General features: G+C 38.7%; 1 protein-coding gene across 2 annotated transcripts in view; it reads left to right on the forward strand.

Annotated features, from left to right (window-relative positions):
- The first annotated feature begins 1,665 nt into the window (after positions 1-1,665).
- The window catches only part of SMAP2 (small ArfGAP2), a 38,390-nt gene continuing 13,211 nt past the window's right edge, over positions 1,666-26,844 (forward strand). Inside the window, exons 1-5 of one of the 2 annotated variants that reach the window (XM_016140060.2) lie at positions 12,129-16,058; positions 17,124-17,126; positions 23,914-24,047; positions 25,318-25,403; positions 26,376-26,454. In XM_016140060.2, the coding sequence (XP_015995546.1) occupies positions 15,917-16,058; positions 17,124-17,126; positions 23,914-24,047; positions 25,318-25,403; positions 26,376-26,454 (444 nt within the window). In that variant the 5' untranslated portion in view covers positions 12,129-15,916. Of the gene's footprint in view, positions 2,186-12,128; positions 16,059-17,123; positions 17,127-23,913; positions 24,048-25,317; positions 25,404-26,375; positions 26,455-26,844 lie in introns of those variants that run through there. The other variant, XM_016140059.2, reaches the window with a different exon arrangement.

Raw genomic sequence — 26,844 nt, forward strand, 5'->3', positions numbered from 1 at the left:
TCGTTTACCTTTTTTTCAGCTTTGCTTATTCACTTCCTCCTATGGAAGATAAGAATTTAGATTTTTTTTCTATATGCTTTCCTCCACACCATGTGCTGAAATCTGTTGGTACCTTGATCTTGGAGTTCTCAGTCTCCAGAACTGAGAAAAATAAATTTCTGTTGTTTTTAAGTGACTCTGTCTATAATATTCCAAATTTACTGGGACAGTCACCATCTTGAACATTGATGGTTAACATGCAGAGGGAAAGAGAATCAAAAGAGTCTCAAGGCAGCAAATAATTGCTTCAGGCATGAAGTGGCACATATCCTTTCTGCTTGTTCATTTACAAAATAGATGTTAAAGTAAGAAAAGTTAAGTAAGTTAAAGGAAGAAAAATGATTGCAAACTGGTGTAGTTTTAGAAAATTAGCTTAGGAGGAAGGCAGAATTCCTTCTGGAGAAACAACTGAGATTTTGTTTAGGAAAAATACCTTAATGAAGTTGTGTGTTTATTAAAGTCAAGTCTACGTATGCCTAGAAGGGAAGAGGTTTTGATGAAGAATTAAATTGTTTCGATTAATAAAGTAATAGAAAATTTTAATTTTCCTCTGGTGAGATAAAGTTTTGAAGGAATCCTTGTCTTGGGAGAAAGTTAAGAGATGGAGGAAAGGATGTTATTAGAGATAAGATAACTGACAATCTAGTCTTACCAACTTTTCTGACCCATTCTTCCCATGTCAGTGGGTGAACTTTTAAAACTACAGAATGGATCATGTTGTTTCCTCTCCCCCCATAAGTGCCTGATACTTAGAAGTTGCTCAGTAAGTATTTGCTGAGTGAATGAATGAATGAAAACATTTGCCAGATGGCTAGTGGAGCCCTAAAGAAAAGACAGTCATTGAGAAATTCTCTGTAGTGAAGGTTGCCTTGGAGAATGATATTTAATAATCATTTTTAAGTAGTGGCTTATTCTGTGGTATGCTATAATCACTTTTCTCCCTACACCACCTGTACAAATGACCTTCAGTAAAAGTCTGCTGCAGAAAACTGCACTATGTGGGAGGATTTAAGGAATGACAGCAGAAAGGTGTCTAGGCCTCAGGCAAAACAATGTCCAAAAATGGCAGTCAACACAAGAAAGCTAATGAACAGGGGGACCCAGAATTCTGTCAGGATTCAGTGGAAGCAGATATTCCAAGTGAGAGGTGATGAGAATCCTCTGAAAATTAGGGAAGGAGGCGCTGTCTCCCTAATCTTGGGTTGAAAGTTTAGGTCTTTTTATTTGGCTGTTGAAGGAAAGAAAAAGAGTTCCTTAGGGTATCCACAATCCCCAGGTTACATAAGGATGATAAGTATTTAACTCAAAGATGTTTTGAGGATTTTATTATGATAATTCATGTAAAAAGCTTAGCACAGTATCTGGTGCGTAGTAAGAGCTCAGTAAATGTTCATTGTTGTTTTTCTGCACTTTCTTCCACTCCCTCCACTCCCTTTCTGCCAAGCTCCATTCATTCTTTTCCAAGGACACGCAAGGGGCGTGTCCACTTCTTCCTCCGCCTACCCAAGCCCCTCCCCTCACTTCTGCCCGGATTGGTTCCTGAGAGGCGGAGCCCAGAGAAGAGTCCAGTACGAAGCGGTGGGGGCGGGGCGCATGCGCGGGCTGGGCTGGGTGGAGGTGGAGAGGAAGAGCTGCCGGAAGTAGGCGGCAGAGGTGGTGGCCGAGCAGGCGCCAGCTGCCAGGGAAACCGAGGCGCGGGACTGACGACCGACAGACGGGCAGGCCAGGCGGCTGTCTCTGTGTTCGGCACTTAGGAGGACCGAGAGTCCCTTTTGCCGGGGCTGAGGGTTTCTGGTCCGGCAGCTTCCTCTCTACTCCCCGGCTTTTCCCTAAGCCCGCCAGGGGGCGCCCCACTGAGGGGCTGCAGAGTGGGGGGCGGGCGCGGCTGAAGCAAGAAGGGGCGCGGGGTCGGAGGAGAGGGCTCTCCCCCGCTCAGGAGGTGCCCCTGGGCGGGGGACCGGGAGTCCTCACCTCCGGACTGAGGCAGAGGTTCCTGGGGGCGAAGAGGGCGCGCTGCCCTCTGCCCCCGCCGGCACCCTGGCCATGACGGGCAAGTCGGTGAAGGACGTGGATCGGTACCAGGCTGTCCTAGCCAACCTGCTGCTGGAGGAAGATAACAAGTTTTGCGCGGACTGCCAGTCTAAAGGTAGTGCACCTACCCCGGCAGGCGAGGGGTCCTCCAGCCTCCGGGCGGCTCCTAGGAGGCGTCCTCTGTGGGGAGGGGGTTTCTGATGCTTTGACCTCCCACATCATCCGAAATGGTAATCGAGTGCTGTTGCTGCTGAGCTTGCTAGGTGTTCTGCAGCGCCCGGATTGGTGTGGGGAGAGATTGCGAGGGCGAAGGTGTTGGGGCGGAAGGAGGGGGGAGGGTGATGGTGGGAATAGAAGTGGCGTGGTGTATGCAGGTGAGTGTGTTTGTATTTAAGAGGTATAAATGAGTTTGGGGCTGACTGTTATGCCAGAGGCAGCCCAGAGCTCACAGCCTTTCACTTGAAAAGCTGCGGATGAACTGCAGAGTGAGTGAGTGAGTGTGTGTGTGTGTGTGTGTGTGTGTGTCGGGGTGGCGGGGAGGCGGGGGCGGGGGGAGAGGGAGAGAAAGGAGGGAGGAGGAGAAGAGGGATGAGGAGGGAAGTGAGATGATGATGGGGAGGAAAAGTGCTTAAATGATTTTTAAAGGTGGCAATTGTTGCTGCCTGCCATTTGGTTAGCAGGTCCTTCTGACATTTTACAGCTTTGCTGTGATCTGACAGGGTGCTTAGGTGGTGGATTTCTTTTTCCTGAATATGTGCAGCAGGAAGCTTTCTTATGCAGTGAGACAGTGCGGATTTCTAGACAGTCTTAGCCCTGGCTTGTGGAGTGCGTTTGAGGCCTAGCGTGTGTGTGCGTGTGTGTGTGCGCGCGCGCGTGTGCTGGCAGAAACTAGCAGATTGTGGCTGTAGTGAAGGATCCGTTTAATCACTGGAGAGAGGGAAGCAAGGGATGCATCCAGTTTGTTGCTTGCATGGTGATTATTACCATGCTAAAGGTGAAGTAGTCATGATAAATTGGCAGAGTTTTAGCCTTTGTTTTCTGTGCCCTCAAAGATTCATGATTTGGTCCAATTAAAAATCAGTATAATAGGAAAGCGTGATTATTAGTAAAATGTTTGCACTCGAAATTTATAGGTACAAGTGTCTATAAACATTCTATTTCCTTATTTTCTTTATGATTTCTTTGGATTATAATTGGAAGAGTTGAGAAAATTCTTTTTCTTTTGGTTGGGGAGAAAGATATAGTTATATTTTGGAAGCTATTGTTAATTTACTTCTGTTCATAATGCAGTGGATTTGCCAGAGTTTTTTGCCATATAGCATATGGCAAAGATGCATATGTATTTGTATTTATCAGTATTGAGAGAGGAAGTACATGCATAATTAATGCTTTCACTAATTATCTTTTATTTTTGAAAAATAAGGTTATGTGAGGAGGACAGGGGGTGGGGGTTGGGGTGATACATTGATTTAGATGCCTAGTATATTGTAGTGCCCTCTACCAGAAGATAAATGGCATATGTCATTAGGAAAGCAGGTCCCCAGACTTCTCTCCTGAATTTTTGCATTAACAAGAATGCATTTTCCAAAGCACTTTAGAATCAATATGTTGAGTAGGTTAATTTCTTTTAGTTGACTCTTGTTAGATTTTGTCTTAAATCTATTGGAAGATTTGGTTTAAAATTTAGCAGTGTATCTCTTGGCTTTACTCTAATTCCCTTACGTCCTTAGTTGACAGATCTTGAGTCACAGTGAAGCAACACACTGGAGTGAGCATTGCTACATTTGGAGTTAGATGCCATTTCGATGATTAGTACCACCCTCATCCCCATTTCTCATACCACTCTTATGCTTACTCATATTCCAATAAGATATAGCATATGGAAGAGAGAGGTTGATTCATCACTTCTTCCTCCAAATTTTCCATTACTCGTATCGATAGCATTACTGGAGATCAGGTAATGAAACATTAGTTAATTCTTAATGAGAACTAGTAGCTGCTGGCTTGTAAACCTTATTAACTGCTATTGATGGTAGAATCCTGGTTTCTGAAACAATTTCTTTTCACAAATTAGTTTTACATTTTGGCTTGGTGGCTTCAGTCACTTGGTCATAGTATTAAAAATGAAATGACAATGTGTCAGTCATCTTTCAATTCAGTTAAATAAGACATTTGTTGAGGCCTCAGTTTATCCAGTTTGTGAATTATCTAGCCCCTTCTATTCTTTCAACCCTTCTCACTTATTTTCCTCTTCCTTTTTCTTGATTTTTGGTTGTCATAATGATCATGTAGACAATTGTCAGATCATGGAAAGAGGAGACACTTGTATCAGTGGGTTAAGTTGCCTGTTAGCTATGGTGAAAAATATATTTATTGGGAGGAGGAATTTAAACACTTGGCTAAAATGAGACTTGAATTTGAATTTATCTCTGTGTCTCATGTCCATTCTTAGAAAATTGAGAGCTAACTGTACAGGATCTGGTGAATGATTGCTAATCCATTAATAATAAATCAGATGATGTAGCCCTGGACTGCAGACCCATGAGTAGGTATTTTTGTAATGTTCCAAAATAACTCTTTGGCAGTAGCTCTTTTTTTTTTTTTTAAAAAAACTTATACTTATTTAAGAATGTTGTTATCTTAAAATATGTAATTTAAACACCAGAATAGAGAATAAGAATGTGTTCTCTTTATGTGGTACAAATTTTATTGGTCCTGGGGTAACTCTCTTGAGCACAAGACTCACCAATTTCTGGGACCTCTCAGGCATGGAAGTGATTCCTGTGTGGGAAAGTAAAGTAATCCGGTGCTGCCTTAAAAATAATAATAATAAAATAAAATAAAACCCCTATGACTTGCTCTAGGCCTAAAGATCTGGTTTCATCACCACCCCAAATCCTCAAGCTATTGTGACCTTTAGGGTAAATTTTTGGACTGATTTAAGTAGTGATAGAACAGACATCCTGAAAATTCCAGATATGTCCGTGGTAACTACCTAGTTGAGGCCAGGTCCCATTTTGGGGTAGACCCTCCGTGAGGTCTTACTAGTCCGAGGTTTAGTTTAGTCTTTAGCTCTGCAGTTCTGTATTTTATCATTGTGCTCGAAATAACTCCTTATCAACCTCTTCAGAGACTGGTTTAAATTAGACCCTATCTTATTTAACATGAAAGAATCTACCATTCTGATGACCTGAATACTTGTGTCCACTATCGGGACACTCCTTTCTTATTATCAAGGTTCGTAAGGAATTGAGACCTAAAGAATGAGAAGGGAATTAAAATGGAAGACATTTGATGGTCTCGAGGAATATTTACTTCAGACTGTGAATCATCACATGGAATTCTGGAATTGGACAGAAATTTTATAATAATTTTTTTCTTTTCCCTTCTGCTGTGTCCTATCTCTGAAATGTTTTGCCTTAAATCACCATTGCCTCTGTTCCAATTCACATTATGTATTCTTAAATTTAAACTTACTTTTTGAAAAAAGTAGCACTTACATATGGTTCGAAATTCAAAAGATTCAAAAGGGAATGTGTACTGTGAAAAGTTGTTTTCCTGCCTCTGATCCCTTAGCCACCATTTTCCCTTCCTGGAAGTAACCATTATCGGCAATTTCTTATGTGGCTTTTATTTGCATAGACAAACAACTACATTTAAATATAGTTCTTTGCAATGCTTTCATGCAAACATTTGCGTAATACTCACATTGCATGACATCTTGCATTTTTCAATAAATAGTATAACCTGGAGAACAGGAAGATTCTCTCTTCTGGCACAGTAGGAGCTTATTTGTTCTTTCAGGGTATTTCCTAAGGCTATTCCTAGGCTATCTTATTTATGTTGAAAGATATGCTTACGTGATTTGGAAACATCTCTCATTGAAGGGATCTTAGAAAGTGTTTCAGGCTCATCCAGAGCACAAAGTAGCCCACTCTTCAGGTGGCAAAGAAGCAGAGTAGTGGAAGGATCTGTAGACCTGATGTTGAAAAACCTAGTTAAACTCCTTTACTGTGCCTATTTTAGCTCTGTGACCTTCAGAACGCCACCTAACGTTCTCAGTTTAATTTTCATTTCGAAAAATGAAAATGTCTCCTAAACTAAAGTATTACACAAAAGTAAGCATTATTATTACCATCGCCGATCTTTTTTAATCTTGATTTTTTTTTTCATTTCACTTCCTGACCTTTATTCCCTTAAATACTCTGGTTACTGGAAGCCACAGTTAGAATGACTCACCCAATAATTCCCTAGTCTTTAAGCCAAACCATTTCCTATCTATGGGGGTTCTGGCATTTTTGCAAATGCACTTTATGGGTTTCTTGAGGGTTATCTCTGGATGTTTCCTGACTCTTCAAACTTATATATGAAAGATTAGATGAGGGAGTCTTTGTATAGAAACCTTCTAATGGTAGTCCTAAATTTTAACTCTGGTAAATTAATTTCTAGCTTTGCTTTGCATTTGTTTTCTGTTGATAGATAAATCATTGTTAAACATCATTTCTTAGAACATGAACTTTCTATCAATTTTTAACTATTTTGGCTATATCTGTGGCACCTTTTGAGAGGTTAAGAAAATTCCATCAGATCTAGACAACAGAAGGCGTTTTGCTTCCATCTCTAGTCCAACACCCTTCTCCAGCCAAGAACAAAAAACTTCCAGGTCTTTACAGTTAATGCATTTTTAACTATGACGGTCATGGTTATCTTGACACAGTTTTTCTGAAAGGAATTTATCAAAGTCTCTATTGGATTGTCTTAATATATCAAAGTCTCTGTTAGATTGTCTTTAATATCAACTTGTTAAACCTGGGAGATACTTTGCTATTCATTCTTCTTGTACTTTAAATATTCCATGGCAGTGTGATGGCGAGTACAGAATGCTATAACTTTTAGGGGAAACTCTTAGCAAGCCTGAAATCCCACATTACATGTTTTTATTCAGAAAATATTTCTTAAACACCTACTTTGTGTCACACACTGTACCAGGATATGAAGATTAAAAAGTAGGGTCTTTGGTTTCAAAGACTTTACAGTCCAGTGAGGGAAGTAGATGTATAAACAGATAAATGATGTAATGTAGTAATTAACATTATGGCATTGTGTACAGGCCCAAATGAAAGCATCGAAGAAAGCAAACAAATCTACCTGAGGAAGTTGTGGTTTCAAAGAGGCAAATAGGCTGTGTCTTGAATGATAAGCATGACTTTGCCAGGTGAATTTAGGGAACTTTGCATTCTGGGCAGAAGATACTGTGTAAAGGCTGCCATAGGTAATATATTGTGGGGCAGAGAGAGTGGATTCTTTAATATATTTTGCCAATGCGTTGGGGAGTGGGTAGGGATGAGGCAGGTGGGGTGGGGGGGCTGGCCATAAGGTTAAAATCCTAGCTCTGTAGTTGACTTGCTGTGTGATATTGAGATTATAAAGATGATTTAGTCTCCCTGTTGTGTAAGAAGCCGATAATATTGGAAATCCACACTCTACTTAAATAGAATCATAAGCGTCGTAGATATGAAACATTTTCTAATTGCTGAGTAGCAAGAAAGGTCTGAGTATTATGCCCACAAGATCTCCATTGAAATATACCTTCATGAGTACATTAAATTATCTTAGAAAAGTCTAGTGAAATGGCAGCAATAGATGTTGTGTCATTTCCGAAGTTAATGAAATTGATTTTGAAGCCGAATGTGCTTTTATACTCAAGCAGTCTATGAGTACTGAATATTTGAAGTCTGCTCATGGTTACTCAGTGCTTAGGATGTATAAACAGGTAGCTGCAGCCTGATCTCTCAGTACACTTTTCAGCAAATCCATTGCATTCAAGTAAATGAGAAAACTACTTTCTGCATTTTTCATCTGATGTCATTGTGGTATGTAGGTGGCAGCTTTCTTGGGTACAGTTGTCTTTATAACTGTTCACCACATGACTCATTGTCTGTTTCTATTATTCTGCCTGAAATTTTCATCTTGGAATTATGTCATGCAATTGGTGACTGCAGCACTTTACTCATTATGTACATTGCAGCTGGCTTTATATGTCGTGTTGATGGAATCTACCTGTGCCATAGACAGGGGATAAAGTGACTTATTAAATGGACTCAGGCTCAATTCCTCCAAATGATATCCCCAGTGAAAAGATGCCAAGCAAGAATCTGCATAAAACACACATACGTTTTACATTCTAAGCATACAATGCCTAACTTTTGTTATTGTGTCTGCTTAAATCCTTATCACAGTTGTACTTCTGTTTGAGCACAAGTGGCCAGTTTAAGTAGATACTAACTTTGAAGAAGTTCTGTATTGGCCTCTGGAATGTGACAGTTCAGCATACCACATTGAAAAGGTAGGAACCAAGTCTGTGTAGAGTAGAACACCTTAAAGTGAATTCACTTTTGCCAGATTCCTTTGTTAAGAAATATTCTTATATTGCTTAACTTTCTAAAATTATAATTTACTGCAGTTACATGTCCACTAGAATGTAAGCTCCATGTGGGCAGGGGTTTTGTGCCTGTTTTGTTCACCACAGTATTCTCAGCACCAAGAACAGGGCTTGGCACAGATCAGGCTCTCAGTAATGTTCGTTGGAATGAATGAATTGATTTTGTCACCTATAAATCCTTTGTTTCTTATTAGAAGGAATTTTTTTACAGTTTATCTGAATATTTGTTTAATTGTTAGGAAAGCTAAATTTTAAAATGTATTTTAAAGTCAGGGACCCATCACAGAACTAGAAACCACTCTAGGTGATACAGGCAGAGGGAATTTAATATACAGAGTAGGTTACATAGATGATGTAAGAGTTTAGAAGGTAAATAGGCTGGTGAGGCAACCCAGAGATTAGCAACACCTGGGAGCTACTGTACCCTTAAGGAAATTAGAAGGTGTCACCAAAGGCCTGAAGCCTGAGCTATCTGATGTAAGATAGAAGCATGGAAAGAAGAGCTCTTTGGTGGCAGCTGTAACTCAGACTTAGTAAGAGAGAGAGCATTAACCCTGGCTCCCCTGCCCACTTCCTCCTGCATCCTATCAGTACCTGCCATTGATGGAACTTACCCAGAAATCTATTGACAAGGGAGCCTGGGAGATGTAGTTCTCTGTGATAGAGCAGAGCAGGGGTAGGATCCAAGTGGAAACTGGCAAAAGCACTTAAAAATATTTCTAAGATGTAATTCTTTCTCCTTATTAGTAAATAGTTGAGTTATTTTGGACAAAAGATAAAAAGAGTTTTCAGGCAGATACAACCTTGTGTGCTTCTAAAGGATCTTAACTATTGCTGAAATAATAATTAGTCCCAGGAAGTAATGTAACAACTCATTCATTGCCTGTATAATTAGGATGTATGACTAGGAAAACTGGCTTCTGTTGAATCTGTATTTGACTGTTGGTCCCTGCCAGAAGCAGTTCATCATTTGGTTACTTAGAAAATAGGTTCCCACCCTGTCATATCTGGGAGACCTTAGGCAGGATGTATATGTACATTGAGCTTGTCCAATCTACAGCTTGGAAGACTTGGGTCAGCAACACAAATTACAAAGAATTTTGAGAATTAAAGCCTTAAAACATGGTACAGATTAGTTTTTTCCTTGATAGTTAAGGTAATTGTGGTGGAGCTAATTCTCCTTGTGCCACATATCATTTAACTAGTCTTATTGGTTTGTCTGTCCCTCCCCAACTTCAGATAGGTTAGCACTGGGGGAGGAAGGTGAGATCACTGGATCTACTTCCTTCTATACTGGACCTGAAAAGTATTTTGTTTTGTAAGGAACACTGCTGCTGCTCCATTTAAAGGCAAAGCTTCCTAAATTATTGTTACTAATTTTCTTCTTGATTATAAAGTGTTTAATGAGTTACATGATACAAGTTCAGCACTTTCTAGAAATGCTTTTTTTGTCAATCAGGTCACCTGCCTTTGGGCCCCTGCTCCATTAATGGAATTAGTGGAAGTAGGCCAGCAAAGGTTTTCAGTGGAATGTGAGTATATTTGTTTTTAGGCTTTTATTTCTTGCAGAGGCCACGGATAAGGGACCTCATTGTTTCAGTAAAGTTACTAACTGTAAAAATTGCATAGATTTTACTGTTTTTCTCTTTTCTCCAAAAATTAATTTCTTCTTGACAGGCATTACTTTAATTCCAGATGTAATTAAAATGTAATTTGGTGTTTTAAAAAGCATATCAGACTGCTTTCCAGAATACCAGGTTTTTTCAGCCAGGTTTTTTCAACTTAAGAGGTACATCTATGCATTTTTGAAGCCTCGTGTTTAATAAGGACATTATTTCATTATTGTATTTGACTCCTCCGTTTTCCAAACTTTCTCCTTCCCTACCCTACTTTTCTGGATCCCGTATTTCCCCACAGGCTTTGTGGATGCTGGTCCATTAATGGCTGCACTGCAGGTCTCTGCCCCGTGGAAAACCACAGAGATGAGCCAAATCTGCCTTCAGCTGTGGCCATCCATCAGCGTAAGGTTGTCCTGGTGGTTGTTTTCAGTTTGTCCAACACCCCTTTCACCTCGCCTCCCTCATATGTGGCTGAAACTTGCCCTGGAATCCCACCTTTGTAACATATCACTGGGTAGTAACAGGATTTTATTATTGCTGCTACTTTTCGTTTTCAAGTAATGTTAGTTTTCTAACCATCTTTGTTGATCACAGCCCTCTTTTCCCCCCAGTTTGTATATTTTGTATGGGTATTCTAGTTTGCTTTTAAGTACATGTAGATTATGGTTTATTGAGAGAGTACTGGATTTCATAAGCCCACTTGAAGAATGCTTTGTTTGTTTGTTTTTTAATTTCAAGTCAGTGCTTTCAAAATGAAATTTCTTACTCCAAAGCAGTGAAAACTGGATTTCTCAGGTTTCACCTCATTTCTCCTCACCCAAAACACAAATGTGCAACATTCTCATTTTATGAAAATAGTAAGCACATAGAGGTGGAAGAGAGACCTACTTTCAGCTGTAGCTAATAAGTCTGTCCTAGTATAATGATTTGAGAGACTTGAACACCTTTTTTTTCCTTTTTTTGAATAGCAATGCAGTGTTTTTGCACCAGCTGCCAGTGATGGAAAGACCATAAATCCCCAAGCCTCTACCACAGAGCTTACAACTTTAGATGTGGGTTTATGTATTAATCCTACAACTTTACTTCCTGAAGTGCACACGAAGTAAATTTTGTTAAGTTCTTCCTCTTTTCTTGTCTCACTGGAAGTCCCCAGTGTGTGGATTTAGAAATAAGGTCTCTAGTGTTTCAAATCTTGAGTTAAAGATCGTCTTAATATCGTTTAGCTGGTTTTTCTTGTTCTTATGCCTTCAAAAAATGATTTCCTATGGAATTTTCCTTGTGAGCTGGGGACATCTTAGGCTGCAGTATAAAGCTCATGGGGGAAGGAGGGGAAATACTGTCTTTATCTTGTTGATACTTTACCACTAGGGTTAAAGCTGACACAAGCCCTCCGATGAGAAATAGGAAGGAAACTCCCTGTTCTTACCATGATGCTTTTGTTCAAAATAGCTGTAAACAGCAGAGCTAATGGAAACCAATTTAAGTGTGACAGCTGATTTGAGAAAGTAACAATTAAAAGATTCAGGCTCTTCTGCTATGTTGAAAACCTTTTTACTGAAAGAATAGCTGTGGGACTGGAAACTGTGTTTCTCTGAGGGTAGGCATGTGGAGTTCGGTTAGAGAAACTGTTTCAGACCCAGGAGAATTTTGAAGAAAGTTCTTTCCTATAGATATGAGTGCCATAATAACTTTCCCAGTTTGTATGTGAGAGAAAGTGTCATTAAAAGCATTGCTGGAATTAGGCAGACTCTAGATCAGCTCCTCTGAGCATTTTGACTTGGTTCTAAGCCTAGTCTGTGAACGGAAGCAGCCTGACATAAGTGACTTAAATCAAGGGTCCATATTGTGGGCAGAGTAAAAATAGGGCTCAGTTTCATCAGACTTATGTATTTACAGGGTAAAAAAGATTTGTAACCATAGGAACAGACTCCCAGGATAGTTGTTTTTTGTCTTGAGGGATTGGGGGCAGGGCGGGAGGGGGGGGAAACATCAGAGTTCTTGTGCTTATTAGCTAAACATCATTAAATGCTATTTCTTAAAAACCAAAAACTTTAATTTTTCTGATGATGGTTATTCATATTTGATAAAAATCATTGGGAAGAATGAAGTATGATGCAGATAATATTGCCCATATCACCCATTTTTTTACTTGAATTTATACTGTAATAATTTTATATCATTATTATTTTGCTTAAAATTTATCATAAGCATTTTTCATGACATTAAAAACATTTAAATACCTTTACTGTAGTTCATCATTTGAATAGGTCATTACTTAACTCTTGCCCAATCGTGGGACATTTTGGTTTTTAGTTTTTCTGTATTATAAATAATGGTGCAATGTAAATTTTTGCATTGCTGTTAGACTGGCGGATGTTCAGAGTTAAGTAGTCATGGGGTCTTCTAATTGTAAAAAGTTGTCAAGGAGTCCTCTGGGATGAGCCTGTGTAGAGATGGCCTTGTTGTGGGGACTATCATTTCGAAGTGCTTAACCGCAGTGGACATCTGTCAAGACAAGGAATGGAGAGCTGGGAGAATCCTGGCTTGAATAGCTTTATGGCACACGGTGGAAGCAAGATGGGCTAAGATATTTTCTTATATCACATGCACAGTCTTCCACATTATATACTTGGTATGTGGAAATATTGTGCTATTGATCAGCATCTTATGTTCATACAGGCCTCCTACACTTAAATTCAGTTCACTGGAAAGGTGGGTTAGAGGTCCTACATTGGTAGAAAGGGGATGATAGCTACTGCATTTTTTCAAGGGCTTTTCTTAGACTGTAAATTCCATAAAGACAGGAATTGTCCCATTTATATCTGTAGACCAAATGCACAGTGTCTGGCACACAGTGTCTAATGTTTCCGTCATAAACACTATTACTCTATTAATGTGTGTTTATTAGCTCATGTGCTTTTTTTGGTTTCTTTTTTGAAAGTCACCTTCATACCATTACATCAGATATTTGAAGATCTGTGCCAGTTCAAGAAGCTGAGCAGGTGAATCTCATGGTTGCTTAGTGGTAATTGCTTCTTCGTGCTGTTTCTTTTGTGTGCTTCTGGCATCTGTGCCACATTGAAAACTGGAGCTGTTCACGAAGCTAGTACTCTGCCCTCTCAGTAGGAGGTTTTTAGTGTGACACATCAACTTGGGGAAAGTGTAGCATGGCGTTTGAAAAAGGAGGCTGAAATAGCAGTCCCTTTTAGCCTTTTTGTGGGATGAGAGTAAATATTTAGACACTGTTCTCAGGTGCCATTGAAATTAATAATAACCTTGCAGCAGCTTTAGAAGCTTTTCTCGATCCCACTGGAACAGGTTTAATTTCAAGAACCTTGCTTTGGCTCTTTTGAAGCTGTGATTTTTTTCCTAGAGACCTGTCCTGGGTTTACCTACATAATGTTTGCTTTGTGGGATCCTTTCTGTTCACATGGCTAGCATCTTTGCCCCGCCCCCTTGCGCCACACTTTCTGACCTGGATCTCATTATACCCAATTTTGAAACACCTAGGTTTTGAAACACTGTACTGTGTGTTTTCATTTTGAAAGGGCAAATCGCCACCTTTCGGTCTCTCCCCTTAAGCCAGGGCTGTTTTGATGACTAACATTCAACATGCCATTGGACTAACCATCTGTACTTTGATCCCAGAATTCATTTCTCTTCTGCTGTTTGTTTAGAAATGAAAGTTCTCTAGCTTGTTTGGATATGGTTGTGATTCAATTAACCTGGCACTGCTTTTCCGAACGTTTGCCACTTGTCGGGGCTCCTCTGATGTGTTAGGCAAGCTGCTGCAAAACATTGTGTTTGGCCACTGGTTCTTGAGCTGTATTGTGTCACACACCTCCACTTCTGCACTTCCTTGGAGGAAGAGGAATGTCGATGGGAAGTGGTGTGAATGAGCCTTCATGCACTTTCAGGCGCCGGGCTTCTCAGCAAGAGAGTGAACTGTAATAGAAAAGAACACTGAAAGAGCAGGATATCAATTTAGTGACCATTATTGAGCATCTACTATGTATAACACACATTGCAGGTGTTTAGAGATGATTCTAATTCCAGTCCAGCTGATGATTTCTATGAACTTGGGTAAATGACCTGACCTCAATGGGCCTTTATTTCTCCAATGTGCTTGGACTAAGTAATTCTTAAGGTTCTTTTAAATTTTGGAATTCTAGTACTCTGAATTGCTTGTTACAGAACAAGAGAAGAGGCTTTTTCATAGAATTGGCATAATCTTATATCTCGCATGCTCCCAACTAAATGACTTAAAAATGGTTCCTGTAGAATAGGTATTCCCAACCTTAGTGCTCTTGACATTTTGGCTACTTCTCTGTAGTGGGGTTGTCCTTTGTATTGCAGGGTGTTTAGCAGCATCCCTGGTATCTGCCCACTAGATGCCAGTAGCATGCCCCACCCACCATCTGTGCATTGTGATAACTAAAAATGTCTCCAGACATTGATATTGCCCCTTGGGAAAATTGCTTCAGTCGAAAACCACTGTTCTAGAGGGAAGAAGTGGTACTGTTTGAATGTGGGCTATTTTTAATATCTATTTCATATTGTTTCTCTTCTGCTTATTACCTGGCCTAGGGTTGGAGGATAACGTCTCATGGCCATATCACCCTTCTTTTAGTAGCTTCTTTTAAAGATATGCATACCATACATGGTCAGGCTCACTTTGCATCTTTAATACTTTTTTCAGAATAGGAGTAGATACCGGTTATTGCAAAGAGGAAGTTAAGACTTTAACCTGAAGTAAAGCTGAAAATGTAAAGTGCTAAATGTCCCCAGGGAGTGAAGAAAGTGACTTCTAGCGAACCAAGTTAGTGCCTGTTACCTGAAGTGAGGTCACGAGTGATGGGAAATTAGTTCAATTATAATGTCAAGTTTTGAAATATCAGATCTACCTGGCAGGCTTTGTAACGGGTGCCTAGCTGTTAGCAATCCCTCCCTACCCACCTCCTCCTTCAGCCTGCTGTTAACCATTGATATGATGATTGAAATGCATTAGCTCTCTTATGAGATCTAATTTTATACTTGTTATGTTTGCTATAAAATTGTCAGTTTTAGGGTAGGTAACTTTGCATTTGCCCCACTTCCATCTTTGATTCATCTCTTTTAAATCCACATTCTCCACGAAGTTGGGTGCAGAATGATGCTGTGTGCTGATTGGGTAGAACGTATTCTGTGAACATCCTTGCTGGGACATTCTGAGATCCCAACACCGTGATGAAGCTGACCCTTGAACCTGTGTCAGTCCCTGTCCCTCAGTCCTGGCAAGCTCTGAGTTCCATTCCAGCTGAGTCTTTGCTGGAGTAATTGGCCACATGGAGCTGTTGAACCAAACAATTGTTTGTACTGAGATAGTCTCCCTGTTTAGCTCCTAATGAAATAATCTCCTTCCTGCCCCCAGTGAAAGCAGCTATTTTTTATTTCCTCCCTCCCCTTTTCAGAGAAGCCATGTCTCAGCTGCCACTCTTCTGGCTTATTCATAAATGCTTTAAGCAGGGTCTTTGTGCAGAGGAAATTGGCTAGAGCCAAAATATCACAGGCTAACTGGAGACAAGGAACATTGAGGACACCCTTTTCCCAACTTTCTATGTAAGATATTTAATTACCTTTGTATGATTCTCTGAGTAATAAGCAATTTGTTCCTCAAGTCCCTATAAAAAAAATACTAACAGTAAGTTTTTAAAAAGTATGCTAACTTAGGCAGTTGTTACCCAAAGGAGCTCAGAAAAATAAACGAAAACAAAATAAAACCCAAAAACAGAACAACGAACCAAAGATGAGTGCCACAGGAGAACAACAGAGTACTGTGGGAGTCAAAAAGAGAAAAGTCTTGATGGAAAAAGTGGATGGAGCAAGACTTGCAGAAAATGATGTTTTGCAAATGGAAATAATAGCCCCTGTAAAGCTACTTGTCAGAGATCTTAAGTTGACCCAGAAAGTTGTAAGTAGTCCAATTTTCCTTATTGGTCAAAACGGAGAACCTCCAAAATGTGAATTGAGGAAGAAGAATCCTCAAGAGATGAAAAGTTTCCCAGGTGGTCCCCACATGTCCTGCTTCTCTCTCCCATTTTGGGTTGCTTTTTCTGTATCATTGATGCTTTCATCATATTACTTCCTCTGCTCTAAAGCTCTGCTTCATATATAGACAGAAGTCACTTCCTTTAATTTTTTTCCCCCTTAGCCCTGTTAAAGACTGTTTAGAACTTTGAGTACAAGGGGGAAACAAAAAAGGGAATTGGTCACAAAATAAACAAAACTAAAAAAGGTCACCCTTTTAAGGTTTACTTGTTGATCCTACCTTGGCTTGTCCCCAGTGCCTGTTCCACGTCACAGTCTGAGATCCCTGTGCCTTACCTTTATAGGACCAGTGTATATTCTTAATTACCTTGCTTGATTTCTTTTTTCTCAGGCATAATAGGTGTAAGGTGCTGTCTAAGGTCCAACCTCCCAGGATTTACTCTCTAGAGAACTTGACCTAGAAGTAAAAACCAAACGAGCCTTCCTGTGCTGCTGCTTACTTAGGGCTCTTTTATTCATTTCTCAGTAGGTAGGCACTCAGGCCCCTTCCTGAGGTTGCTGGCGTAATAAGAGACATCATCCTCCAGGTGGAACTCAAGATTCTCCAGAAAGAATGGGGTTTCCCACTTGGAGGTCCAGAAATATGTACTACAACTTTTACAATGGTCTTGTGGGAGCAAGACCATAATTGCAAGATGTCATTTCCCTTAATTTGACCTATGAATTTAGGGCTTAACTAATAAAAATATGACTAAGTCTGGCTAGGGGTGTTGTTGCTGTTTAGTTTTTATTTATTTTAAATTATTTTTAAAACCAATCAAAATTTATCGAGATACATATTAAGTTACTTTGATAGACTTTTAATAACAGCTCATTGCATTTCCTATATTTCAAATGTCTCCAGTTGGTCATGTCAAACTTCAATGAATAGTGGATCTTTATTTCAGTCAAATAATAATAGTTACATTGTCTAGAGTAGTCCAATGAAGTAGAAATAGTATACCCCTAAGCATTATACTGAATACTATCTTAGGAATTATAATAAAAGCAAATGTAGCACTAGTTAAATAACAGTCAATAAGTAAAAACAGATAAATCAAAATTACTTTTAAAGAGAGAAGACAAGCAGATGTTTTCCTGTAATTGTGGATGTTCCGGAGGCTGCTGCTGGTGGGAGCTTAATCAAACCTGAATGTGACCCCAGGTCCCTTGGCTCTCACAGTTTAACCCTCCTCTTTCCCTGGGTACCTGAAGGAGAGGGGCGCATCCACCCTCTCAGGTCCCTCCTTGATCAATTCTCTGTAAAGTTGCATTACATATTCTTGATGTCGTTCAGTCAGTATTTGTGGATAGTGTCTCTTTTTGAGAAAAGGAAACAACATTCTTGCAAGATGGACCGGATAGGAAGGGACTTCTCTTGCAGAGCATTCTGAGAGCAGAGGTGGATTGAGTAAGTCTTATTTTGGTCTCCTGGTTCCTGAAAATGTTTGTACTTACAGAAGTTCAAGGTTACTGCTTATGTTTTTGTTTTTGTTTGAATAAGGGACTAGGTGAAATCTCTTTTGTATAGATGAAATAGGCTGGTAAACATACATACCTCTCAGCCCTATTTAATTTCTCCAAGATGGCAATGGTGTTTCTGTGTATTCTTTGTAATAATTCAGAGGCCAGAGGGAACTGAGTGAAACTAAGTAACTGGCATTAGAATTATTCTTTTTTTCTTTTTTTTAGACTTATTTTTAAAACAAATATTTTTTCTTCACTTTTTCACTTGAACATGTTAGAGTTAATGATAGACCAAATCGAAGAGAATTAACCTCTGTTTTTAAATCAGAGTTTGTTGATTTAGATTTTTCCTTGTGTATCTGTCACATTTAAACCAGTTTTCGTGCCAGATACAGGCTTCTTGAACTGAATTTGATTCAGATTTTTAGGTTCATCAAGTCCTAACATTTCATAAATTGATTTTCTCATGTTGCATTTTCAGAACCATTGACAGTCAAACAGGAAGGGACCTAAAAACCACCAATAAATCAGCTAGGAGAACTGCAGTAGTAGAAGGGATCTTAAGGCTCATGGTTTGCCCACCCACTGTGCAAGGATCATTTCTCTACCATCCCTGAAAGCTGATCATCCAGCCTCTGCATGAATACCTGCACTTACTGGATATGCTGCATTTGTTTTCACACAACCTGAATTATTAGAAGATTCTTCCCCAGAGTGTGCTAAAATCAGCTTCACTCATTGATGCTAGTTCTGTCTTTGGAACCTCACCAGAGTAACCTAATCCCTTTTCTGTGTGATTGCTTCACCTTTAAGGTGTTTGAAAACTCATCTTCTTTCATTTTCCAAAAACAGGAAAAAATCGTATGCTTTTATCTTATTGATGAATTTATTTAACAAATATTTATTTTGCATGTGCTATTTGTAAGCATTGTGCTAAGTGGGATAAATGATAAAGGGGCATGGTCCTTGCCTCCTAGACCTCACAGTCTATATAGGGCAAGAGAGACCTGTAAGCAACTAACTATAATGAGATACTAAGTATTAATAGAGCAAAACATGCATTGGCTATTAGCCATAGAGAAGGTCAAGATTTATTCCATTGGAGGCCCTCAGAGAAGAGGTGACAGCGCACTAGATTTTGAAGTTTGTCAAGCAGATAGTTGGGGGAGAAAGCCATTCCAGGTAAGAAGAAGGATGTGAGTGTGTGGCATATTTCAGAGCGATGGCTTGCTCAGCATGTGCACAGGGCCTTAAAGGGCTTTATAATGTCATGTTAAGGACTATCAACTTATCCTGTAGCCAGTGAGGAGCCATGGACAGTAAGTGTGTTGTTTCTAAAATACCTTTACTGTTTTTTTTCCCTCATTACAAAAGCAGTACAAGTTAATTGCAAACGATTCAGAGTATATAAAAATATAGGAATTAAAATAGATATTTCATAACCCTACTACCCAGAAATAATAGTTTTTAGTATTTTACATATACCATTCTAGACATTTTTCTGTGCATACATATACATTTATTCACATTCTTGAACAAAAATTGAATTATTCTGTATGTACTGTTTTAAAACTAGATTTTAAAATTAAAATAACCTTTTTTCCTCTTTCTTCTTTTCTCTTTCCCTCCCCCTCTCTCTTCTTTTTTTCTTTCTTTTTTGATTTTTCTTTTGCATCAGAATTCCTTGACAGATTGTTCAAACAGATTGCTGGGCCTCACCACTAGAGTTTCTGACTCAGTAGGTCTGGAGTAGAGCCCGGGGAATTTGAATTTCCAAATTAACATGTAGAGATTTCTTTATTAAATAGAGAGCTACAAAATTTTTCCTCCATTGTGTAGTAATACCATAATTCCTTTATGTAATCTGTTAATGTTTCTAATTTTTATTAGAACATTCTTAATATATTAATGAGCATTCTTAGTATATTTCTTTGCATACTTGACCTGTTGTTTCCCTGATGAATTCTTACAAGTGGTGGGAGGGGGAATCAAAGGATTTACTTACTTTTAATTAATTTTTAATTAAAAATTAAAAATTTGCCTCACTGTTATGTGTGAGGAACTATGCTATGCCCTGGGAATATGACAGTAGGTATTGCAAATCTGTTGTCTACTCTTGTGGCACTTATAGTTTAGTGGGAAAGACATGTTAAACAATCAGACAAATAAATACATGATAAAATGTGGTACAACTTAGAAAAAGCAAAGGGTGAATGAAAGTTTATTATCTTTAAAAAGTCTTTATCTTTTAGAGGTATATACCAAAGCAAAGGGTGAATGAAAGTTTATTATCTTTAAAAAGTCTTTATCTCTTAGAGGTATATACCAAAGTACATACAGAAGAAATAGCATGATATTTGGGGTTTGCTTCAAAATATTCCACAGTTGGAGGTGAGGGAAAGTGGTGGGAATATAGCTGGCCAGATGTTGATAATGGCTAAAGCTGGTGGTTAATTCTACTCTACTCTACTTAATCAAATGGAAAGATGGAAAGAGAGATTATAATCTGGTCTACACTGAGGGGCCAAGGAAAGGCTCCTTTTAGGAAAAAACTTTTCAGCTGAGACTTTTGTGATGTATAGGAGTTGACCAGGCTACAAGTGGTGGATGACAGTTGGGAAGGAGCTTTTTAGGTAGTGGGAACAGCATGTACAGAGGCCAAAAGCCCTAAGTAAAGAAAGTGTTTTGAGGAAATGAAAGAAGGCTGGTATCATCAGAGTTGAGGGCTGGGGAAGTAGGCATGGACCAGATTGTATAAGATCATGGAGACCATGTTAAGGATTTTATTCTTTAATCCAATAGTGATAGAAGGAAGCCTTCCATAGAAGGGTTTTAAGCAGCCTAGTGAAGGTGATGTTTGCTTCCTTAAGAGCTCAAGCTGACTATTTTGTGGAGAATGGTTTTGGTTGGGGTTGGAAGAGAAGGAAATGTAAAAATGGAGACATTAGGAGATTATTGCACTAGTCTAAGAGATCCGGTGATTTTGGATTAGAGAAATAGTGTTGCAAATGGAGAGAAGAGATACTGATTTGTGAGATATCTTGGTGTTGGTGATGGTATGAGGGTTGAAGGAGAGAGGTATCAAAGATGTTTAAATTTCTGAATGATGCACTTGAGTGGTCAGCAGTGTAACTGACTAAGGGGGAGAAAAAAATGGAGGAAGAGCAGGTTTTGTGGCAAGAGACTGAGACCTGTTTGTACTATGCCGTTCAGAAAACTGGCACCAATTTATATTTTCACTTCTATATATAAGACAACATGAAAGGTTTATATTTAGAGGCCTGATCTATATAGATTTGTGTTTTAGAAAGATTATTCTGGTGGGAGTCTGGAGACCAATTAGCTGTTAGTCCGTGAGCTCTTTGAATCGGGAATCTCATTTTTATTTTCTCTGCCTTTGTATCCCTAATACCTAGCAGACAGATTGCTTGACACATAGTAGATATTCAGTAAATAATGTTAAAAAGAATGAATGTCTATAGGTGAGAGATGAGAAGGTCTAGGTAGAGATGGATAAGATCCTGGGAAAGTTTCCAAGGTAGATTCATCAGGGCTTGGATGTAAGATGGAAGAGATTTTCCCTCCCTTTCTTGACCCTTCCGTTGAAGAGCTTTTCAACAGCTTCATGCTGCCAGCAAGTCTACATATAGCTCTCTTTTATTATTATCCCTTTACATTCTAAATAGGTAGATATTATTGTACACATTTTATAAATGAGAAAGCCGAGACTTAAAAAGTTTAAATATCCCTCTGAGGGTCACAACTAATCATTGAAGGAGCCAACGTACAAAACTAAGTTTTTCCTGGCTACAAAGATTGAACTTTTAATAATGATACCATTTCCCCACATTTTCAACCATGTAAGTAACTTTTGTTTCTTGTGGTTTCCTCTTCTCTAATTTCAGACTCTCTTATGCAGCTATTGACTAATAAATCTAGTAACTTACAACTAAAGGAGGCTGAGTGGGATCGAACTGTCAGTTTCTCTGGGAAAAGGTTGTGGGAGGGATGTAGGAGGGGGCAGGGGAGGCTCTCCTCTGACTGTTTGTGAAAATACTATTGCCTGTGTCTCTGTACTGAGGCCTTGTTACCTTGTTAGTAGCTCCAGAGCATCAGATCTTAGTCTTGTATTCCTCAGCGGCAAAGAGGCTTTGAATACTCTCAAGTGGGATCAGAGGCATTCCACAGTTGTGATAATGGCTTAGATGATTTGGAATCACCTTCTCTAGACTGATAACCAGGAGGCAAATGGTATAACGTTCCACAGCTTTACAATTACAGTTAACATTCAATATTATATTAGTGTTGGGTGTAGAGCATAGTGATTAGACATGTCTATAACTTAAAAAGTGACCCCCTGATTAGTACCCACCCAACATCATACATAGTTATTACAATATTATTGACTATATTCCCTATGCTCTACAGATTACTTTTAATTAATGTTCTTAACTTCCGATTTTGTTAGCAAACAACCATATTTTAACTATCTTATCATGACTTCTAGAATCTAGACCAAAGGTAAAATGATAAATGTGAGATATTAACTTTTGGTACTGTTTTTAAACCTATATAACTTAGACCTTGTCTGACTTCCTTTATGAAAAGTATAACCCAGAATAGACATACAGCGCCCTATGAAACCTCATTCGCATCCGTTTAGGTTTTTCTTTTTGTGTTTATGTATCTTCCTGCCACAGAAAGAAGTATGTGAATCATTTGTGTGTTTCTTAGCTATATGGCAGACCTACTGTGCAGATTTGTCTAAGAATTTGAAGGGACCGAGAGTCTTTTTAGACGATAATCTGAGTTTATCAGGATAATAAGTTATTGGTACAAAATTTCAGGCAGAGAACACCACCTGGTGGTTATGAGGAGGATTTGAGCTTCTGTGTTTATAGCATTTGCTATAGTATCTAAGTGATACCTTTGAAAGTTAACATTGTAATTTATAATAATTGTGGGTTCAAATGTCTAGGAATAATCTGCCATACGACTCTAGCATTCTTTCATTAAAGTTGCTGTCAAAACCTGCAGACTAACAAAATAATTATGTCCGACATAAGTGAAGTCTTGTGCCCTTAGTTGTTCCAAACACAGGTCCTGTATCACTGTAGAAAATCAATCTGTGTCTTTTCACCTCTCCACTGCAACCTCTAACTTCTATATCATGTTTATTTTATGTGGTAAATTTTTGCCAAGTGGAATAATGGAGAAGAAAATAGTAGTGATTTTTAAGTGAGTCTTTGGCAAATGTCATATAAAAGTAAGTCACTTATTTCCTGTATAAAAATTATGAAGAGGAATTTTATAATTTTCCAGAGTGATTATTAGAGTGAGCAAAGTTGGTATGGGATGGGAGATTATGTAGCAATTTTTTATTAAAATACATACCTGAGATTTCTTTCTTATTTCAATAAGCATCTTTTTATTTTTTGACTGTCTTCAATCTAGATGGTTCTGTAGTTGCGTAAAATAGGGACATCGACCCAAAGGAAAGGATCCTAGTAAATTAATCTGGATACATATTTTATAGGCCTGATGGGGGGGGGAGGATAAACAAAGCTTTAAATTTCAGGTTGATCCTTAGGCTGACATGGCGTATCTGTATCTTCTTTCCTAGTAGGAAAAATGAATCCAGGTCCCACCACCATTGAAAAGTTTCTTGAGGGAGGGCTGTTCATGTCAGATACTACATAAAATGTGACATAACTTTTCCACTGTTCTCCTGAGATTTTTCTTTATATAAGTAACAGTATTATATCTGTATTTCAACATTTATTATTATTGGACACTGTAAAAAGCTGCTCCATATACAAATACACACAAATTGTATAATTCCATTTATATGAAATGTCCAGAATTGGAAAATATATAGAAACAGAAATTAGATTCATGGTTGCCAGAAGCTAGAGTAGGGGCGAGAGGAGCTGGGAGTCAAGGGGGAGTGTCTGCTAATGGGTTTGAGATTTTTCTTTGGGATGATTAAAATGTTCTGGAATTAGATGGTGGTGATGATTGCACAGCTGTGTGAAAATACTAAAAACAAACAAAGCTGATCCATAGAGGAATAAACAAAACCAATAAAAAGGTGATTGCGGTAACAATTCTCTCACTATATTCTAGCAGAAATGTTTGATAATGTAAATATTACAGCATGGGTCTTTTTATTGTAATGTTTAAATAGTACAGCATAGGCCTAGTGTTGTTTTAACCTGTACTGTATTTTCCTGTTCCTGGCCTTCACAGGGCCACGATGGGCCTCCTGGAACATTGGCGTGTTCATCTGCATTCGATGCGCTGGAATCCACAGGAATCTGGGGGTGCACATATCCAGGGTAAAATCAGTTAACCTCGACCAGTGGACTCAAGAACAGATACAGGTACTTACACAGCCCAGGAATGAGTCAGCATCTCCTATATCCCTGTGTTAAAGTAATTCAAGATGAATTTCAAACTGGGCACAAAGGTGAAGGTAAAGGAAAATTTAGTTGTCAAACGCTTGTGTCAAATTCTCATACCTTAATAGGGAAGTTTTTAATCTTTCTATTGAATATACAAATTAGTATACCTATATTTTATGTACTTTAAAACACAAATAGTCTATGGTTTAGGCCCTCATGGATCCAGGAAGGTATAAAGGGTAGGTCTTTGGATTATTTTCCAAATAATATCTAAAACTACAAGTGTTAGATCTACAAAGGCCCTTGTAGATCTAACACTTGTAGTTTCAGATAGTCTCTGAAAACAAAAAAAGCTCCTCTTAACTTATAGACTTATAATATTTTTTTGCTAAAATGCAAATATGAATTTTGCTTGCTTTTAGGTTGATGGGCCAAGTAGACGCTTAAGTTAGTGAGTCCAGCTGGCCTAAGATCTGCACCTCCATGTGGATTCATTGTTCTCTACTCTCTTACTACGTTGAAACTTTTTAAAGTGATTTTAAAAATTGGGGGTCAGGGGGTGGGTGGCAGGGAGTGGCTCCAAAGAAAACCAGTTGCTAAAGTCAGTGGTGGAAATAAGAGGTTAAGAGGTTATTCTTAACCAGGACATGGCTTTAGAAATACCTTAGACTGTTTTTATAGATTCATGTTATATTTTTCATTTGAACTTTGCTGTATCTTATGAAGGAAATTATATCCATGGAGGTATTTGAGAATTTGAAGATTTAAAAAGACTCGGAATTTATCCTTCAAGTATTAGAGTCTATTTCAAAAGCCGAGTGTGAAGCACACTTATTGGTAATAAAGCTGAATAGGTTAATTAATAGTATAAACTCTGAAAGTAGTTATTGCCCGTGTACTGCCTGTCCGATTAGGCACTGATTATTGTCTGCCAAGTAGACATTTTGATTGGTAGCTGTGTCTTGGACTTTTAAATGAGATCTTGAACTATCACTGAATTAAATATGTCTTGTCAGACAGATCTTTCAATAAAAGGAACTCTTGTGGGGAGTGGGAAAGACAACTATGGGTAAATATTTAGGAGTAAAGAGAATCATGGACTGGAAATCAGGATACACAGGTTTAAATCTTGGTTCTGCTTTTCTCTAGGTTGGTTCTTAAATTGTAAGATGCTGCCATTGGGTGAGAAGTTTTTCAGTTCTTTCTTATTCTGACATTCCATGTTTCCACATCTCTTTTTTTATTGCAGTGCATGCAAGAGATGGGGAACGGAAAGGCAAACCGACTTTATGAAGCCTACCTTCCGGAGACCTTTCGGCGACCTCAAATAGACCTGTATCTTTTCTGGAGAAACTTAGAAGGCTGAGCGGTGTTTTGGTGTTTTGGAAGAGTCACATAAGACCCAAGACCCATGATTTGGCAAAAGTCAGATCTAATCTCTCTAGATTGGTCAAAGTCTTACATTCCCTCTCACCTGCAACCAAGGCATACAAAAGCATATGTATACTTTCTGTATCAGAATGGTGGTGTCATATGGGGAAGACTCGTTTAGGAATAAAGATTGCAGTGATTCACTGTGAATTCTCCCCATAAAGTGACTTTTTCAGTAGTTTTTGGATCTCTGAAATTATTATTTGATTAAAACTTTACTGTGTTGTGTCGAATCAGCAAAACTGCCATTTATTTTTAATGTCTTTTTATAGTCTATGTAAAAGAATTAACTGTTGTTAACCAGTTAATAATTCCACTTCCCCACCCCCCACTCCCTGCCATTCCAACTACTTGATATAGCACCCAGCTCACAAAACCAAACTCCCTAAAGGCAGTGTTCCTCAAAATGTAGTTTTATCAACCAGCTCATTAGAGTTTGCTTTTTGGTTGGTGAAGGTTGAACATGTTAAAATACAGATTTGGGGCCCTGCAGAAGACCCACCAATTAAAATCTAATAGGAGGGTGCAAGAGTTTATAGTTATGAGAGGCACTCAGTTGCCTTTGTTTAAGGCCTATTGACTTAAGATCTTTGAAATAGGTAATTGCTGCTTTACCTGTATTCTAGAACAGCCACAGGCTCCTCTGGTAGCAGTATGAAGCTTAAGCCCTTTTGTTGCTCTCATCACTCTGAAGGAAAATCAAAGGAAACAGGATTCCCTGAAGTAACTGTGAAGAAGGCATTTCAAGGTTTTGGTCAGGGAACTTACATGTGAAGAGACAGGAGCCATATGGGGAAACCAGGCAGTGGGGAGAGAGTGATCTTTTCTAGTCATACCGTGGGATTTGTTTGATTTGTCCTTAAAGGCTTTTTGCAGAGCTGTTGAGGGATTTATTCGAGATAAATATGAGAAGAAGAAATATATGGACCGAAGTCTGGACATCAATGCCTTTAGGGTTGGTGGTAAATCTTTCAAATTTTTTGCATATAATGTAATTTGCTTATTAATCAGGCCAGGGAAGAATTTGAAGAATAGCTACCAACATGCTCAAAAACTATCATTTACAAAATACAGAAGTAGAAAAAAGCCAATTTTTGGGTCAAGGCCATGAGGTATCATGAGGAGCAAACTTTGGCCTTAGGGGCAGACAGAGCAAACCATCAGTAAATTCTTCGCCTTTTCTGTATTTGGGTGTAAATGATTCCTAGTTTGAAATTATTTCTTCAAATGGACATCTTGGGCATATGAGATCAAATAGAATAATAAGTGTATACATATATGCACACACATACATGAATTTTTTATTTTGTAAATGAGGTCAACAAAATTAGCTGTCATTAAATCA

Source organism: Rousettus aegyptiacus, unplaced genomic scaffold, assembly GCF_014176215.1.
Source record: "Rousettus aegyptiacus isolate mRouAeg1 unplaced genomic scaffold, mRouAeg1.p scaffold_m13_p_1, whole genome shotgun sequence".
In the NCBI taxonomy this organism is placed as follows: domain Eukaryota; kingdom Metazoa; phylum Chordata; class Mammalia; order Chiroptera; family Pteropodidae; genus Rousettus; species Rousettus aegyptiacus.